At 43.1% G+C, this 19,670-nt stretch overlaps 1 protein-coding gene across 4 annotated transcripts in view; it reads left to right on the plus strand.

The window, feature by feature from the left end:
* Nucleotides 1-19,670, plus strand: part of CPEB3 (cytoplasmic polyadenylation element binding protein 3) — a 200,246-nt gene that overhangs the window by 162,754 nt on the left and 17,822 nt on the right. For all 4 annotated transcript variants that reach the window (XM_036265384.1, XM_036265381.1, XM_036265383.1 and 1 more), the window contains one exon: nt 7,464-7,645. In XM_036265384.1, coding sequence (XP_036121277.1) covers nt 7,464-7,645 — 182 coding nt within the window. The remainder of the gene's footprint in view (nt 1-7,463; nt 7,646-19,670) is intronic.

A 19,670-nucleotide genomic window follows, 5' to 3' on the forward strand; every position in this document is an offset into this window, starting at 1 on the left:
ACTGACACCACAGGACAGGAAACCCAGGCTGCTAAATTATATTCTTTAACATTCTGTGTCCACAAGATACTGTCAGTTCTCATCCGAAGTGGGATTTTGTGTTTCCTACCTAGATACTATACCTTTTATAAGTCTCTTAAGTCATTCTTTTTTAAGCTAAGCTAAAATGTTTGTTTTTGCAAGTTATATGGCTAGTGACAGAGTCCCTTTGTCTGATGGAAATGTTCTCCCACGCCAGCACCTCCCCTAATTATAGCTAGTTTCTAGATGGCCAGGTAATCTGTATTAGCATCTTAGAATTTTACCATCTACCCAAGACTTTCTGGTCGGATGCCATGTCATCTACACGAAAAGAGTGAACATCTGCAGCTTTTATTTATGTGCAGAGAACTGGGTTTCTTTGGAACACACTGAGCTTTGTGGACTGGTGTGTGCCTTGGAATAGAGGACTATTTTTAAAGGAATTTATTTTGACTTCACTAGACCGTCTGAAATTGAATGCAGTGCAGTTCACTTGAACAGTAACATTTATTGAGCATCCACTGTGCTACTGGCACTGCACAAGTGCTGGTCACACCAAACCGAATGAGTATCTCACTGTCATGTTAAACAGGTCATCATCTCCGGAGAGTCACAGAAGAAAGTGAGAAATGTATCAGTAGGACGTTAACTCAATTAACTGGATGCTAAATTATAGTCTTTAACATAATGTTTCTCAAATTTGGTTTTTAAGTACTCAGGCCATTTTTTATTCTTTACAGAGGGTATGGGGTTATGGAATTTTGATAAGTATTAAAACTATTTCAGGCACTATGTGCAGGGTGATTCTGGACCAGATATGGGTGACAGGACTGAACAGGTGGAATTTTAGGTGTCCAGATTGATTTCCATTTTCTCCTGGGCCACAAATTGTTCTTTAACCAGGAATGGTGACTAAAATGTCATCACTCAAGAATTATTCCTTTGGATCTTGTGAGATTATTTCTCTTTGATTTCCCCTTTTAAGACAAGACCATTATTACTAATAAATTATTGTAAATATACTCCTTACCCCACCAAACAGAAATACACAAACACTTCTAAAGAAACAAGGCAACCTGTTTTAAGCAGTATGATCCTGAATTTAGGTTGCTCCTTCTGGTCCTTTAACAAGTCTTCCATTTTAAAATTCAGGTGTGGGAAAAAAAAAAAATCACAGGCCTAGATAAATAAACCTGAAAATGGGAAAATATCAATGGAAAAATCTAGATTAGTTTACCCAAAGCTAGATGGCCTCATTGTTGGTTTCTTTAGGTCAAATAATACACATTCCTACCGGCTCCTCTCCCTCCCTCCGTCATTCCTGCCAGCGACAGTGGCAAGCCCGAAGTCTCCTGGTGTTCCTCAGGTCTTGCTCTCCTTCCCCTCCCTGCCTCTCCTCGCCCCCTTGCTAGGAAAGGCTCTAGGTAGACTCACCATGCCGCCATGTGGCTCAAGTTGACGCTGTGCTTCAGAGAGTCAGTACAAGGGAAGGGGTCGTCTGTCTGGTTCTCCACCTGAATGAAGTACGACAGCGTTTTCACTCTTCATTCGAGTCATGTCAGCAGCGTGTCTTCCTGAATCCCACTCAGTACAGAAATGGCCCTCACGCACGTCCCAGTGGCACGAGGGCCTCTCCAGGATGTCTCTGCTCTGAGAGGAAATAAGTGCCAGGCGTGGGAATGAGGAGGAGGCCGACGTCGAGAATGAAGCATCTGGTCCTTATACTGTCCCCAGTTTATAAACATGAATGTTCTCTGACTCCAGCTTCTTGGCGTAGGCATCTGATCTGAGTACTGCCTCAGTGATCAGGCTTTGATCAGGGGTGAGAAACCCTCAGTCGCCTTTCTGATTAGAGGCGCATGGGCGTTCTTCCACTTCACGACTTCCTTCTGACGGTTTATCAGTCCAGGTCCTGCTGACCAGTCAGTCTGGAGAGGTTTCTCATCTGAATCCCTGGAGCCTGCCTACCATTTGCTCGTCTTCCCTGGGTCTCTCCTAACTATTGCTTTGAATATTCTTTCCTGTCTTTTTCTCCCTTACTGATACTCTGTGATGAATCCTGAAACTTCCTTCTCTGCCTTTTTTACCCCTCTGACTGTGGCGAGGATGACTTTTCTGTAGAGGAAAAAAACTGAGGTAAATATCCAGTGCTGTATTACATCTAGAGAACATACATCCTGAATCTTCCTAAGAGCATTTATATCAAACATTCTGTACAGGCGTTCTGGTAGTTCACATGTATTAGGAATCACATCCTGATTTGTGAGTCAGGAAACAGGAGTGTTGTAACCATAGCCTTTTTGGTGGTTGTTCTACTAGGTGGCAGCAGGCAGAAATCATCTTATATCAAGTTTCTCAGTAGTAGAAGCCTTTTCTTTTACCAAGCCCCAAGTTCAGTACGAGTTGTCCCAGATAAACTCCAGATTTGGCATACTGACTTGATTAACGGCTTTGCCCTAAGGGTTAAGGATTTTCTAATGTTAGTGTGTGTGTTTGTGTTCTCTCTCCCATAGCTGATGTTAAGCTTTGCCATATCAGGGGCAGGCTGAGTAACTTGAGCATAAAGCCAAAGTAAGACCGGGATGAAGTGGTGCTCGTAGAGCAGAAACCAAGCCAAGTTAACGTTAAGCAAAGATTTACGAGTGGAAGCAAAACAACCCCTGGACAAAACTAAATGCTCGAGCACCACTCTGTGTTCAGAGCTCCTGTGTATGCTTAATCCTTGTGGTAACCCTGTGAAGTTGTAAGTGGTAGAATTCAAGTAGAGATAAGGAAGCAGAGTTCAAAGGGGTGAGTAGCCAAGGCCACAATAAGTAAAAAAGCCAAGACTCAAACTCAGATCTGCAGACATCAAGTTTGGGGCTCTTTGCACAGAAGAGAGCTTCTTTATCAAGCTTGCTGAGATCTGAGGTGGGGTCTCTGTAACAGTAGTTAACAGTTAACTTGGTATCAGTTTGATTTAATCAACTTAAACACTCTACCTCTCTGACTTGGTTGTTCATAACCATTTATTTGAAAATATTCTTAACTTCACAACATCTGATGCAGAGTGGAAGTTTATGAGCACATTTCCCCAACTTGAGATGCATAAACTGCCCTTGTGAACCAACTTGGCAATGGTAGTCCTAGGAAGTCCACCTTCAAGTTGAATCTTCCTTTCTTTCAGAATTCCAGACCTCACCATCATCCCGAGGCGCCTCTGTCTGCCTCTTTCCTGTCTGCTTTGTTCTTATTTCCAAAAATAAGAAATGTGGCTTCTAGATTCACAATTTAGAATCTGGAAAGATGAACGTGTTGATATTTCCCTTGGGAATCCTCATTTCTTCTCTACTCCATTTGGTTCTCCATAGTATCTCAGACTTAAACATTGCCTTACGGCTGACTTTGAAATCTAACTAAATGACAGGAACAGGACCTGGGGGCAAGGAGCAGGATGAGGGAGTCATCACGATTTCCTCTCTGGTGAACTAAAGTCCTTTTCAGATCTCTGCAAAGAACCAGGAGCAAATCCAAGGAAACGTAATTGGGGTTCAGATTCAACTATAGAGGCATAGTCACAACAACCAGGAGAAATTCATGGGACTGCTATATGCTACATTCAATTGCAGTATTGTTGTCTCTCTCTCCAGTGTGTGACTTAGACTCATAGTAGTGCTGCTGTTTATCATGGAATAGGTGTTTATGACATGTTTTGAGTTGTCTTAGGAGCACAGAGTTTATCCAAAGTGCAGAATGCCCTTGGATATAGCTACCAAACCTGCTCATTTCCCACTCCTCTGGTGACCAGACACACCCTGTGAACAGTCTGGACAGGAAGGAAAAAATTAAACCTTGTTTGGAGAATTCTGACTTCTTCATGGACTCTGTCTGTACCTGCTGTCTCCTCCATCTGTTTGAATCCAAGCCTTCACCTTTATGCCTGCTCTGGTAGCCTCACCTTCCTCACATTAATGTAAACAGTGTGATTCTGGGAGCTACACTGTCCTTGCTCTTCAGAGGATGGTTTAGAATGAGGGGTCACTGTCACAGGCTTAGTAGGTGGTTGGACTGCATTTCCAGATAAAATACATCTTGGATCAACGGCTCACATTTCATGAGTAGGGTTGAGATCACAAGATAAAGATAAACCCATGAAGATTTTAATTGACTTCTGCTACATCCTTACTGCCTTTCTTCTACTGTTCTCTCCTCCCAAGTAGTCAACATGGTAGCCCTCTTCTTGGCTCAGCTTGCCCCCCTCAGAGGAAGGGAATTTATTTGACTTTCCTGCATTAACATATCATATTCACTATAAAGAAGCCTTTAAAACCTAGTTTCCAAAAGTAGTTGTACAGCCCTGACCAGTTTGCTCAGTGGTTAGAGCATTGGCTTGCGGACCAGAGGGGCCCAGGTTCGATTCCTGCTAAGGGCACGTACCTCGATTGCAGTTTGTCTCTGGCCCCAGTTGGGGTCATGTGGGTGATGACCACTCAATGTGTTTCTTTCACATCGATGTTTTTCTCTTCCTTCCTCTCTCCCCCCCGCTCTGTCTCAAGATAAATGCAAAAAAAAAAAAAAAAATGTCCTCGGGTGAGGATAAAAAAAAATAAGTAATTGTACATTCTGACAACTGTAGGAGAATTTGCATCTTCTTTATAAAAATATTTCAGATTGAAAATTTATAGTACCTTGCTCTGTGTTTCTGTTAGTCATCTACCAAGTGGGTGAATTCAGTTACATTTTTTCCCTAAAGCTGTATTTACCAACTAGTTACTTTTCTCAATAATGTCATTTAAGTACCAGTTTCATTAGAATCTCTGCTTAGTACTTAAATGACATCCCTCTAGTGTTTGAGTTTTGCCTGCAGAAAGTGTGCTTTTGGTGAAAACTTGCTGATTGAGTCAAGGACCAAATACCAACAACAGTTCTTTGACCATCATTTATCTTTCTTCAAGGATGATCATGGTTATAGACCTTTTGTATTTAAAATAGAGATTACCGTAGAAAGAAAGATGGGAAATCTTCACACTCTTCACCCCAAAAGCTCTTTCTTTACTCACGTTGATTGTTTCTAGCTTCTCAACGAATTACCCTTCACTGAAGTGAGACTTCCTTGGCTCAAATATCTGCAGACTTTTTGGTGGCCAAGAACATGACTGTATATAATAAGCTTATAAGTGGAAATGTTTTATTTATAATTACTTTTCATAAAAGCATAAGTGAGGAGGGTTTCTGCTTCCTATCAGAAATACTTAATTGCCAGAAACATAAGTCATGACCTAATCTTTGGCATGCAAAAATGATTTCCCAGCAGCTAGATTTGCAAAGTAATGAGAAGTTTGTTCTCGTGGAAGGCGCCTTCTCTGGCGTCCGGGACCTCCCAAGATTCCTTTGGAGGCCACTATGCTGTAGAACCTGTGGTTACAGTAACTCCTCATGAGCTAGAGCTGCAGGCTTACAGCCAGTATTCCTCCTTTTTAAATCAGACACTAGACACTCTCTTGAGTGCTTCCTAAGGGTGGAAGACAAGTGCCATGCGGTCCCTTGCCAGCATTCTTCTCCTAGTCATTCGTCAGACTGAAGGAGTGTTTACTATCTTACTCCATTCCAGAGGAAGCCAGGTCTTTGGAAAACTGGTGTTTAATTTCCAGGCCCTAAGGTTACTTGTTTTACTAAGCCCATTTAACCAATAAGGGAAATTGGTTAATGACCACATTTAATTGATTCTACCTTCAGTTTCTTGGTGTCTGTAACTGGAATAACATTAGCCAGGTGAGGAGATCCTCTGGCCATCAAAGGTTGTTGGAATGAAGGGTAAGGACCCCCTGAACTCTGACATTCAGGGTTTGCTGCATGGTTGCAGTGAGTGTGATTCTGGGATCCTGCAATCAGAGTCTACTTGAGTGCCAATCAGCAGTGTTCCCTTGGCTGATATGACTCAGTAATTCTGATCTTAATGGGATCACTGGGATAGCTTTCTGCTCTTCTGTCTTTAACAGCACATATTCTTGGGCTTAGTGATTGCTAGCTTCTTTCTTCACCTTCTGAAAGTTATCTTGGTTGCAGGTCATTCTTCCTATTAAAAATAGGCCCTTAGAAAAGTCACCAATATTAGGTGCTCTGGTATGGGGAGAAATTTTGAAGTTAAGTGAAAAGGCAGCCTTTCTGTCATGGCAACAGCTTTTCTAGCTGCCTCAGCAGCTTCAGATCACAGGAACCCAGGGGTACTTGGCTTTCCTTCTGCTTGTAAAAGTCTGGTGGGGTCTCATCCCATTCAGCCCTCGGACCTGCTGCACATGTCTTCCTCTGCCCCTCTGGGTTGTGCTGCTGTCCTTCTCCCCAGGTCCTGATTCCTATGGGGCTCTACTCCGTGACGGTCTTTGCCCACTGGCTATGGCCCAGGTCATCATCCATCCTCACTGTCTTCTCCTTTCCAAATACCACATGTAGGTGTTTGAGGGAAGTGTGTTCTTGAGTCACTCTCCAGGGTTAGGGCTAAGTCTTTTGGACTTAAACCATGTGAGTGGCCTGAAAGGAATGGTCATACCTGGAGGAGGTGCCGTCCAGTATCAAGTAAACAATTACCTTCAGGCAATTTGGATCCAGGTAAGTAACTGCTACATTTCTCTTCATGGTACCTTCATGGTGAGGATAATTTTAGAATATCAAACTTTTGGAATGGACTAATTTCCAAATGCTTTCTGTACAAAAGGTATTTTGTAAATAGAGCAATATAAAGGTATATTTAGGAAAAATGTGACAAGGACTGCAGACCAGACCTCTGGATTTATAGCAGGTGCAGGATGGGGATGTTTTTACTGCCTTTGTAGCAGCTTTGTGTTTCCTGGCACATTGTAAGTGCTCAATAAATGTTCATTGCTGCTGTTATCATTACTAGTATTACTTAGAATTTACTGTGAGAGGTTAGTGTGGAGAGTTCTTAGTTGGGATAAAATATACTCTAAAAGTCCTATTTTTCAAGTGTAGAGGTTTACTTTAAGTCTGTAAGTATATTGCCTCTAGCTACAGTGATGACTTAATTCTTTCTATAGCTTAATTTTAAACATAGCAGTGTAACTTTAGTAGTTGTTTTTAGTCTTAGAGATCAGTAAGTAGGGCTGCTTCTTATTAACTTGTCAGAGCACCATGAAATACTTTGACTACCCAAGCCCCTCTCCAGTAGACTATGCAGTTAAAAATTAGACCAAGAGGATTGCTGATAGATCATTCCATTAATACTGTTGCTGATGTTCTGATTATGTAAATTCGTGTGTGTGTGTGTTTAAATTCTCCCCCCCCCCCCAAATATCCTGTGACGATCTCCCCTACTTAAGTTGTAAGACTGATGTGGATACTCTTCGTGATACTTAACATGGGTTTTCCTTTTCTTAAGTACACTGCATGATCCTTAAATAGTTCTTCCTTCTAAACATTTATACAGAATTGGGATTATTTTCTTGCAGTTGAACTGGCAATGATCATGGACCGTTTGTATGGTGGTGTCTGCTATGCTGGCATCGATACGGACCCGGAGCTGAAGTACCCCAAAGGTGCTGGCCGCGTGGCATTCTCCAATCAGCAGAGTTACATTGCAGCCATCAGCGCTCGCTTTGTGCAGCTCCAACACAATGACATTGACAAACGGGTAAGCAACCACTCAGGGCGAAGCTGCAGTTTGTTCTCTGGGTGCCTGGAAAGACAAGCACCTTGTGCTCATAAGTGAGCAGCTCTGCCTTACATGGCAGGAGTCCTCAAGTCCACCTAGGCTGCCTGAAAAAGAGAGTACCCTTGGTATTTGAGGCGTTAATGAACCCTCTGCCTCACTTGTCCCCAGGGTGATGTTACACTTATGAAAATAACTGCAGAATTTAGCATACCACACCAGTGCTGTGCACAAGATGATGCCAACAGTGCATTAGCAAAGGTCGAGAGCTGCTGACCCAGTTGACCTGTGTGGTGCTCTTAAAACAAACTTGGGCTAACGTTTAATATTGATGTTCAAGAGTATACATAACATTCTGAAGTTCCGGTTTCTCTTAAAATTGCAAGATCACACACGGGAGCAATCATTGAACCAAATAACTGCTGTCAGCTCCAGTCCCCCCTGCAACTCCCTGTGGTTCTGCTGCTCACACCATACACACACGTGCCTTTCCTCCCTCTGCTCAGTGGTGTCACCTGCCTGGCCACTGGAGGTGTTCAGATTTTCTACTTCTGATCTCAGGGGGGACACGAGGTAGATTTGAGGAGTTGGTATGCTCAGTTGGTTTTGCAGACAGGCATAGGTTTAAATCCCTTAAATCTCAGCTCTGCCACTATTTGGAAGTTTGGGGGATGGAAGGTAGAAGGTGTTAATCAGGGACCTGTGTTAATAGAGTAAAAAGAGCAAGTAGGAGACTAGCACCAAGTCTTGGACACATCCCTGTGCGAATGTACAGAGGCTATGCTTCCAGCAAGGGGTATTCTCGGTGGTACACTGACTGGATAAATAAAGGACTAAATATGTTCTGTTATGAAATTTCACCTGCGCTCTCTACAGTCAATTTGACTAATTTTGTGTAGCAAACCTAAGTTTCTTAGGGGGTAAAAATTTCATTTGGTCATGGATTTTTTTTTTAATATTCAGCAAGCTTATATTTTTATTAAGACATATATCTAATCAAAAATTATAAAAGCTAGTGCTTAAAATAATCAATTTGCTACATTACCGGGCTCCTTAAAAGTAAGTTTTCTAATTAAGATGAATAAAATAATTCTATTCAGAATTTTGAAACACTTTTTGAATTAATAGAGACTCAGAGTGGAGATAAGGATTCAACTCCACTCCTGGTTTTCAAGCACCCAGGCATCCTGAGCCTGCCCTTTGGTAGCAGGGACCCTCCTCCAGGGCACAAGCTCCCCGAAGAGGCAGGTGCCTCTCTCACCTCCATTCCCAGTGCTCCCCACCCGCCCGCTGCTTGAGGCGTAGATGCAGTAGTAGGTGCTTGAGAAACCTTTGTGAAATTGATAAACGGTGCTACTTAAAGGCTTCTCCCGACTATGCCTGGTGGACTTGCCTGTGCCTGAACACTCGCGTGTCTGAAACACCAGACTCCATGACATTCAGGCTGCTGTTGCAGTAAACTTAGCCCAAGGGCCTTCGGTTCTCTCTGTATGGAAGTAGCCTTCTTTGTTCCCTCTGAAGCCCGAACTAGTGACTGTACAGGAGGCAGGTCCTAGAGATGATAAACGAAGGTTTCATTTCCTCATGCGTCTGTCTTCCCCTGGCTTCCGCCCTCGCTGTCCCCTGGCCTGTTCCCATTGGAGAGTACACTTGCCCCAGGGACTGTGGTCATCTTGGAGCCTCCTTAACAATCACAGTGAATTCAGATAACATTTATTTTGGTGTCTACTTACCCCTACTCTCACCCCTGCTGTGCTCAGGCCCTCTGTACTTCCTCCTGTAAGACTTAGAGCTAGGTAATGAGAGAAGTGGCTCGGCTCTTGTTAGCACGATCACAGGCCATGCTATGGAAATGCATTTGGAACATTAAACTTCTCGGGACTCAGGAAAGCCATTGCCTTTAACCTACTGTATTTGGGTTAACCATACCTTCCATGATAAACATTTAGGGGAGCAACCAGTTACCATGAAAAGAGTAGGGAGTTTGGAGCTAGAATCGATTCCAATACTTTTTTTTTTTTAATCCTCATCTGAGGATATTTTTCCATTTATCTTCCAAGAGAGTGAGAGCGAGGTAAGGAGGGAGGGTGAGAGAGAGAAACATCAATGTGAGAGAGACACATTGATTGGTTGCCTCCCACACAACCCCGACCAGGGTTGGGGACAGAACCGCAACCAACGTACATGCCCTTGACTGGAGTCAAACCCGAGATGCTTTGGTCCATGGGTGCTTTAACCACTGAGCCAGACCAGCCAGGGTAGATTCCAATACTTTTAAACCTCTGTTGCCCCAGACCCTGGTGACCCCAGGCAAGTTACTTAATGCTAGGAACCTCAGGTCCTCACCTGTAACTCCCTCCTAGGGATGGTCTGGAGATTCACTGGGATTTCAGAATTGAACAGCCTGAGAGTATGCCCATTAGGTAGATGTTTAACTAGCACTTGCTGGTTAACAGTACTCATCTTGCTACAAATGCACTTAATACCGATGTCACTAATATTCCATAGCTTGGATTGTTTTGACTGCTCTGCTGAAGATGTGGCGAGAAGGCACACTGGTTGGTGGTGAGAGTACTGGGCCAGCGTCACTTCGCTGCATCCAGGGCTGCCTTTGTTCCCTGGGGCTCTGTTTTGTTATTTTTTTATTTTTATTTTTTTTGGTATGTGCCCCTAGCAGGAACCGAACCCAGGACTTTCTGGTCCGCAGGCCGACACTCCAACCGCTGAGCCAAACTGGCCAGGGCACCAGGTGCTCTGTGACTTTGGACAACTCACTGAAATCCTGAGTCCCAGTGTCTAATGAGGGCAGTGGTGGTAGTCTTGTGTATCTCACAAGAGTGTTGAGAATCCCAGAAGATTAAACAAGACAGCAGTGTGTGCATACCACACACCATACAGATTACAGAGGAACTGTTGTGGTCACAAGAATGCCACCTCTGTCCACATGGAATCAAAAAGGGACCTTCCCTGGACAGGTAGCTCAGTTGATTGGAGTTTAGTCCCATAAACCAAAAAGGTTGTGGGTTCAATTCCTGGCCGGGGCACATACCTAGGTTTTGAGTTCAATCCTAGTCAGGGTGGGTACAGGAGGCAACCGATCAACGTTTCTCTCTCACACTGATGTTTCTCTTTCTCTCTCTCTCCCTCTCTCTCTCTCCCCCCCCCCCACCCCTCCCCCCTCTCTGTCTCCCTTTCTCTCTAAAATCAATAAACATGTCCTTGGGTGAGGATTTAAAAAGAAAGAAAAAAAGACGCTTTGCCTTTAAAAAGGGTGGGGGGGCATGTCAGTTCCTTCCTTCAGTGCCCTGAAAGGGTCGGAAATCACTGAAAGTGGGAGTCCCGTCCCTCCCCTGCTTCATCTTCATGCTCTTTCTCTGCCCTGACCAGTGTGGAGGCCGTTTCTTTACTAAGAGAGATGAAAGCCTGCTTTCATCTTGAGTCAGGCCCCTTCTTCGCTGTTCTGTGAACGCTAAGCTTCCTTCCCCCAAACTGTTATTCTGTTCTCTTTGTCATTTCTTGTCGCCTTGAGCACAGCCGACACTGCCTTATTTTATTGTTTCTGGCCCTTGCAGCCTCTGCTCACTGTACCCTTCATAGATGCTTCTTAAAATTCATTTCTAGTTTTATTTTTATTTGTCTTTCTCTTACAGCTCACATTTGCGCTTTGAAAAGAGCTCCCGTTATATGCAGGGCGGGGCAAAATAGGTTTGCAGTTTAATACAAATAAATAATACAGTAATTAATAAATAATAATAGAAGAATAAACTCTGTGTTTTGCGTACTCACAACTGTAAGCCTACTTTGCCCCTCCCTGTGTGCACACATTAGTATTTGGGTGAAGGCCTTTTTCTTTCTCGGGTTCTGCTCACGATGGCCCACAGAGAATTTCCTCTGTGCTGAAGAGCCCTCCAGGTTTTCAGCAGTAGTCTCACAGCTGAGATGTCGAAACTTGCTGTCCTAAAAGGCAGAGCAGATGTTCACCTGTGTGCCCACAATCCCTTTTCCATGCTATTGAAATTCCAAGAAGCTACAGTCTTTTTCTCCTTCCTTCTGATGTTATCCTAGAGTTGCCTTTTAAATCAAGACCGTGGCTATTTTTTTTTTTGTTTGTTTGTTTGTTTTATCCTCATCCGAGGACATTTTTCCATTTTTTTACTCAGATAGAGTGGGAAGGAGAGAGAGGAAGAGAGAGAAACATCGATGTGAAAGGGACACATCGAGTGGCTGCCACCCACACAACCTAACCAGGGCCGGGGACAAACTGCAGCCAAGGCACGCGCCCCTAGCGGGAACCAAACCCAGGTCTCTGTGGACCGCAGGCTGACGCTCCAACCGCTGAGCCAAACCGGCCAGGGCAAGACCGTGGCTATTTTAAGAAGCATCAGCTTTTATTACCTTTCTGGTCACAGGGGCCTCCTTTGCTGTCTGCATCATTATAAATGCGGATTCAGTAAATTTTTTTTTTTTTTATCCTCACCCGAGTACAGATTTTGCATTTATCTTCAGATAGAGCAGGAGGGAGAGAGGGAGGAAGAGAGAGAGAGAGAAACATTGATGTGAGAGAGACACATTGAGTGGTTGCCACCCACATGACTCCAACCGGGGCCTGGGACAAACTGCAACCGAGGTAGGTGCCCTTAGCAGGAACCGAACCCGGGACTCTCTGGTCCATGGGCTAATGCTCTAAAATTCACTGAATCCATATTTATAATGATGCTGAGGCAAACTGGCCAGGGCCAGTGAATTTTTTTTAAAAACTGCAGATGGAATTTTCAGGGCCACCAGCTAGCTTCCTGTGTGCAGCGTTAGCCTCTCATGATTTGCCGCATGTGGAAAGTTGAAGAAGACAACCTGCAGAGCAGCAGTGCATGGAACCGTGCACCTTTGGGACGGTTCGAGGGGATGCTCTCAGGTTGCACCTTCCTAGGTAAACTGGGAGGTACGTGAAGACGAATTTGACTGGTATGTTCTCTCTACCTCTTTTGTATCAACTGAGTTTTTTCAAAAAGACATCTCTTTAAAGAGTTTATATGTTTATGTATTTATTGTTATTATTATAATTGCTACTCTTTGGCTAAGCTTTTAAATGAAGTGGTTTATGGGGAAGTATGATCTTTAGAGATTTGATTCTTTGCACTATCTTAGAGACTTTTGGGCTTGCCTGTGAATAAAAAATATGTTAAACCCTGGCCAGTTTGGATCAGCGGTTAGAGCGTCGGCCCATGGACAAGAGAGGCCTGGGTTCGGTTCTCGCTAAGGGCACATACCTCGGTTGTAGTTTGTCCCCAGCCACAGGGGCCGTGTGGGTGGCAACCAGTCGATATCTCTCTCTCTCACATCAATGTTTCTCTCTCTCTTCCTCCTTCTCTCCCTCCCACTCTATCTAAAGATAAAATGCAATATATATATATATATATACATGTACATATGTATATATACACACATATATGTATTATGTATATACATATATATGTATATACACACATATGTGTATTATGTATGTATATACATATATATGTATATATATACACATACACACACACACATATATGTCAATATGCAACATTTATAGGAACTGTCGATGCTGAAGCTCTGTTTCCTTCATGTTTGCTGTCATTTCACTCATCCATTGTGTCATCATCTTTTTTTGTTTGTTTGTTTTTCATTTTCTTAAAATCCTTGCCCTAGGGTATTTTTCCATTTATCTTCAGTTAGAGTGGGAGGGAGGGGGAGAGAGAGAGAAACATCTAGTGAGAAAGACACATCGATTAGTTGCTTCCTGCATGACCCAGACCAGGGCTGGGACGAACCGCAACCTAGGTACGAGCCCTTGACCAGAATCCAACCTGGGACTCCTTGGTCCGCGGGCCAAAGCTCTAACTGCTGAGCCAAACCGGTCAGGGCTGTGTCATCATCTTTAAGGAAGAGGTGGCATTTTTCTTTTTATATTTTGTTTTGGTAGCAGCTTTATTGAGATATATAATTCACATACCATACAAATCACCAGTGTAAAGTGTATGATTTAATAGTCTTTAGTATGTTTACATAGTTGTACAGCCATCATCACCGTCAGTGTTAGGACATAGGAAGAGGTATTTTAACATACAGCCTTCAAGTCTGCGATAAGAAGATCAGTTCAATAATAAACCCAGTGGAGGTGGGGGGGGGGGGGGAGGCACAGCATTTATCCTGTATAATTTTACTCAGCTCGTCGTAGGGAGGGGATCCTACTTATTTAACCTGTACTCTTCAAAGTTACAGGAACAACGCTGCCTAGGCTATTAGTGCAAACTTCTGGTCCCTGCTAGTGCTGTAATTAGGTTCCCCCAAGAATATGTGACTTGTGAGAGTGGGCTGATATATGTACACACCGGCAGACTTGTTGCCGTGGTGTGTCTGGCAACGGAAGCTTCTAAGGGTGGTTCCTTACAGAGTTGCCACTGTCTTGACTCTCCTACCTGTGCCCAGAGGCCTGAATGGGAGTGCTTGGGATGTGGGTGGCACTCAATAAATGTGTAGAATAAATTGGGATGATAAATGGGAGGACAGGGATTGGAAACAACCATGGAAGTTTATCGAGGATACTGGAGTGAGTCACTTTCATCTCTCACCTGGACATCTAGAACAGCTTTCTCATTGTCTCCCAGTTCAGTTTTAGCTCATCCCAATTCACTCTGTACACAAGAACCAGAGCAATCTTGTAAAATCATCCACGAATCATGTCTTTTCGCCTTTAAACCTTTTGATTATGTTCTACTGTCCTTAGGAGAAAAGGTCAAATTTCTCACCGTTGCCTACACGACCCTTCCTGTACTGCATACTTCTGCCCCAGCTCTCTCTTCCTCATCTTGAGCCAGTCACAACTGGCCTTTTTCTCTGTTTTTCATTATTATTACACATACTGTTTCCTCTGCCTGCCTAATACCCCCTTTTCCTTTAGGTCTCAGCTTAATTGAGATATTTTTAGGAATTGTTTCTTAAGTGGAGCTTATATCTCCCCCATAGATCATGGTCGTAATACCATCTACATTCCTGTGTGGCGTTTAAGCACCTCTGTAGAAAAGTAATGCTTTAAGGTCCTGTTAGACCATGCAGTCCCTGAGGCTGATGATTGTATGTCTTCCATGTTAGCTACTGATACTTAATACTTGATACAGAGTGGACACACATTATTATTGATTTTTGGGTGAATGAATGAGTTCTTGAATGACTGCTGATTGAGAGGGGCTCACGGAAAGCCCTTATATACCAGCCTTTGGCACAGCGGTTCTCAACCTGTGGTTCGCGACCCCTTTGGGGGTCGAACGACCGTTTCACAGGGGTCGCCTAAGACATAACAGTAGCAAGATTACAGTTATGAAGTAGCAATGAAAATAATTTTATGGTTGGGGGTCACCTCAACATGAGGAGCTGTGTTAAAGGGTCGCGGCATCAGGAAGGTTGAGAACCGCTGCGGCGTGTTGCACTGTCCACCAGAGGGCACTTCGCCCGCCGTTCCTTTCCCACTTGGTTATGAACACGCACCTGAATCATAAAGAAATCTAGGTTTTGCTGTTTAAACTGTCAGAAAGTGTTCTTTGGCACTTGTAGTACATTAAAGCCAGACTTAACTTTAGGCATGACCTGATTCAACCCCTTTTATTTTGCAACAGAGGAAATTTAGGAGAGATGTAAGGCTCTCAGGACACCTGCCCATGTAATTAATGCTTCAGTTTTTACTTCCAAGGAAAATTTAATATCTTAAAATAAATCCTTTAAGACTTACATTATGCATATCTTATGACTAATAGTCACCAGTTATCAGCCAATTGGTGCTAGTCCCTGGGTTGACAAGATCAAGGTTGTGTAATACACAGTACAGTGGTTCTCAGCATTTCTTCTGCCTTGGCATACATGAGGCATATGATACACCCTAGTGGGGAAGAGAGGCTCCCTAGAACACTGTCAGGGTGGGGTGTTTACGGGATATGCCCCAAAGCAGCCCACACCATGCAGAGAACTGTTGCTGTCGTGAAAAGGTGTCCCACTTGGGACTTGGGAGATCGGAGCTGCACTGCCAGATCCTCCCCCAGTCATGGTGTGACCTTGTGCAAGGCTCTTAACTTCTTAGAGGCTTGATTTTATTGTCTCGTACTAGAAAAAAACCAGCTTAACTATCTTATGATTTATTGCACAGATAAACAGTGACAGATGAGTAAGTGCCCTGGAAAGTTATTAGGCGGCATGGATGTTGACTGTATCATTCATTGTAGAGCCTGGCCTATTGAAATTGTGCTGTCGCCCAACCATATGACCCAGGCTAATTGTTGACTCTGTTTTTTCATTTGAAAGCACTTACTCAGCTCCACTAAGAATCCTGAATATAAGGGTAAATAGTTGAAGTTGACACTAAAAAAGAAGAAAAAGAAATTAATATAGGTGCCAGTCTACCAACATGCTGCTTGGATGTTAGTCAAGACACACATACAGAGATTCCTAAGTTCCTTTTGTAGATGTAAACACTTGGGTGCATTTTCCAGTTAAAGAATTGAAGGTGCCCTGGCTGGTTTAGTCAGAGGTTAGAGCATAGGCCTGAGGGTCTTGGGTTCGATTCTAATCAAGGGCACGTACTTGGGTTGCAGGTTTGATTCCCGACCTGGTTGGGGTCGTGCAGGAGGCAGCCAATCAATGTGTCTCTCTCACATGGATGTTTCTCTCTCTGTCTAAAAATCCATGGAAAAATATCCTCGGGTGGGGATTAACAAAAAATTAAATAATAAAAAAAAGGACTTGAAGGTGATTTGTTTCCCCTTTAGTCTAGAAAGAGGTGTTTTCCCAGTATGTTTTCACTGATAATGAAAAGATTTTGACTTTGAAATTCAGTAAAAGGTTAGGATTAAATTTTGCCTGTATTCCTTTGAACAGTGTTTCTGTGGAAAACAAACAGTTTAATGTATTTCAGTGCAGTGAGGGCACCTGCACTTGTTCTGTTCGTTTTAATGGCATTTTTAGAATTGGTGCCAAATGAACATCTAAGACATAAAAGCTCCGCTAAATCCGGTTTTGTTTATAACTCAAGTCTAGGTCACTTACATATGGAAGATTTTTGTAGTGTGAAAGGTGAGATCATGTGAAAACGGGTCCTCTTTCTACACGGCCATTTTCTTACCCGTGTCTGCTCCGTGTGGTTCTGCGGAAGTTTGTGAGTAGGATCAGTTGAACCTCCCTTAGTCTAACAAGAACGTATGATTTGACTGATAGGAACAATTTCTTTATAAAAAGGCCCCCACTTCCCCCCCCACACACACACCTGTTGTTTAACACAACTTGGTCATGTTGTCTCTCAGAAATTTGTAAACCACATGTTTATAACATGGTATGCATAATGCATAGACGTTGGTGCCCCTCTGCCCACTCAGCCCATAGAGACCTTTTTACTGGGTGAAAGATACCAGACTAGAACCAGCCAACCTGGGGTGTAGTCTCGACTAGACCACTATGGTAGAGCTCGGAGGAAGGACGTGTTGCTTGTTAACAAGGGTGTTTTGGAAACTGTAGAGCACTCTGTCAATATACAGTGGCGCCGATAGCATATTAATTTACATGAAACCAGAGATGGCTACTACTTGAGCTCTTCTGGAAGATGCTTATTAGGCAGTCTGATTGGAATTTCACATGATAAAAGGAGTTAAATATTTCAGGCAAGATAGGGGAAATGTGGGTTGATTATTTGAGTTTTTTAAATAGGAGGAGGAGCTCTCAGTAGACAGGGATCTATTCCTAAAATTAGTGCCGCTAAGCCACGATTTCCTACAGTGTTCCTCATGAGGCAGGAGTCCCTGGGGATGTTAATATCTGTTTTGCAGAAAAACCTTTTCTGAGTCAAATGAGTTTGAAAATGCTTTCTTGAAAATTAAATTAGGCTGCTTTATTCCAGGACTTCTCAGAATCTGTTATATACTAATCTTCATTGTGAAGATCCAAAGAGACACTACAATTTTTCACAAATTCTTTTGATCATAAACTCTTCTCAAGTGCACCATCTCTTGGGAGTAATGTTCTAGGGAGCCCAGTTGAGAAAATACTGTGTTTTCAGCTGCTTTTCTTTTTTCATGCTCAGATTCAGAAGTTTAATAAGCAGTTGATTTTTCCCTTTCTCAGTCCCTTTTTTACCAAGGATGTCACACTGACCATATATTTTCTTTTCTTTCTTTCTTTGTTTTTATTGTGGTAAAAAAACAAAACAAAACAAAAAAACCAGTTCAACTCTATTCTCTTAACAGATGCTTAAGGGGAACAGCCCAGTATCATTAACGATAAGCAGTGCCGCGCCTGCCTGATCCTGATACCCTTGAACAGCAGTTCCCCACGTCCCCGGCCCCCCTACCCTGGCAACCTCCAGTCTGCTTGCTGCCTCCTGTGGGTTTGACTGGTTTGGACGCCTCCTATAAATAGAATCGTGCAGTTGACCTTCTCTGACTGGCTTATTTCACTTAGCATAATGTCCTTAAGGCTGTTCATCCATGTTGTCACAGGTGACAGAATTTCCCTCTTTTTTTAAGGCTGAGTAACATTCTGCTGTATGCATATGCCAACCACATTTTCTTTATCCATTCATCTGGTGATGACATTTAGGTGGCTTCCAGGCTTTGGCTGTCGTGAATAATGCTGCAGTGAACATGAGTGTGCAAATATCACTTCGAGATCCTGATTTCAATTCTTTTGTATAAATATTCAGAACCGTAATTGCTGGGCTTATATTTTCTATCTACGAGGGTTGGAGTGGGGCAAGAAATAGCAGCTATATGTTCAAGGTAGTGTGGGACATTGAAGATGTGGTTGATAGTCCTTGTTGTATTAATAATTTTTTGTATTTTGATTGCTTGACGTTATCTATTGTATCTTTCTAACATATCAGTTTCTATGTAAAAAGGGAAAACAATTTGCAAATCCAATATACCCCTGACAAATCATGTTTTCTTGCCTGTTTTAGTTTAATGCAGAAGACCAGAGAGACGGACTGTCAGTTAGCTAATGGGGCTTGACGGCTAAGCCACAGCACATATTTGCTTTGAATAGCATGCTCTCCAGAATAACCCATATTTCATTTAATGAGATGTTATCCATTTCACCTTTCTTTGCAAGCACTTCAAGTACTTCACATATTTAATCTTTTTTTCTCTCTTCACTAGGAACATATTAGACCTGAATTTTAACTAAAAAACCATGAAAGGCTTTGTATTTTTAGCCTGCATGAAGATTGATATGACCCAGTAACCATACCGACAGAAGTGCGGATAACCACTCTGTCCCTGGCCACATGCGGAATACATAAGCTGACCCAATAGCAAAGGAAGTGAGGGTTCTGACGTCTGCTCCTAGCCGTAGTCTGGGACCCCGTAACCCAGCCTTTATTCAGCTGCTGTTCCCGGCCCCTGCCGTGATCTGGCTGGACCAGCGGTAGCTATGGCCTTGTTTGATTTGACCCTTTGAGAAGGAGCAGCACCCAGACGTGAGTTGTAGTATTGTCGGAACTAATCCTACCTGAGCTTATTTTGAAGCACTGGGAGTCTCGGAGACTTTGACTAGAAAAAGTTTTTTTTTTTAATGGAGTTTGAGGCATCTAAAGAAAGCAAGAGAGATGTTCCTTTTCTCTAAATGGCATAGAAACTTTCTGTCCTGCCTCCTTCCTAGTTTTGACCGCTAATCTCTCCTGTCCTGTTCTCGCTTTTTGTGTCTTCTCTCTTGGAATTGTGATCTTTTATTTTTTGAGAGAGAGGAAAGAAGAGGGAGATAGAAACACTGATGTGAGGGAGAAACATCGGTCAGCTGCTTCCTGCACATCCCCCACTGGGGATCAAGCCCACAACCCTGGCATGTGCCCTGACCGGGAATCAAACCAGGACTTCTCAGTCCCTGGGATGACGCTCAATCCGCTGAGCCACACCGGCCGAGTTGTGATCATTTTTAATATGAAAGCTCTTTAGAGTGATTTTAAATGTCCTTTTCTGCTCATATTTGAGAAGAG

The sequence above is a fragment of the Molossus molossus genome, unplaced genomic scaffold (assembly GCF_014108415.1).
Source record: "Molossus molossus isolate mMolMol1 unplaced genomic scaffold, mMolMol1.p scaffold_m16_p_17, whole genome shotgun sequence".
In the NCBI taxonomy this organism is placed as follows: Eukaryota; Metazoa; Chordata; class Mammalia; order Chiroptera; family Molossidae; genus Molossus; species Molossus molossus.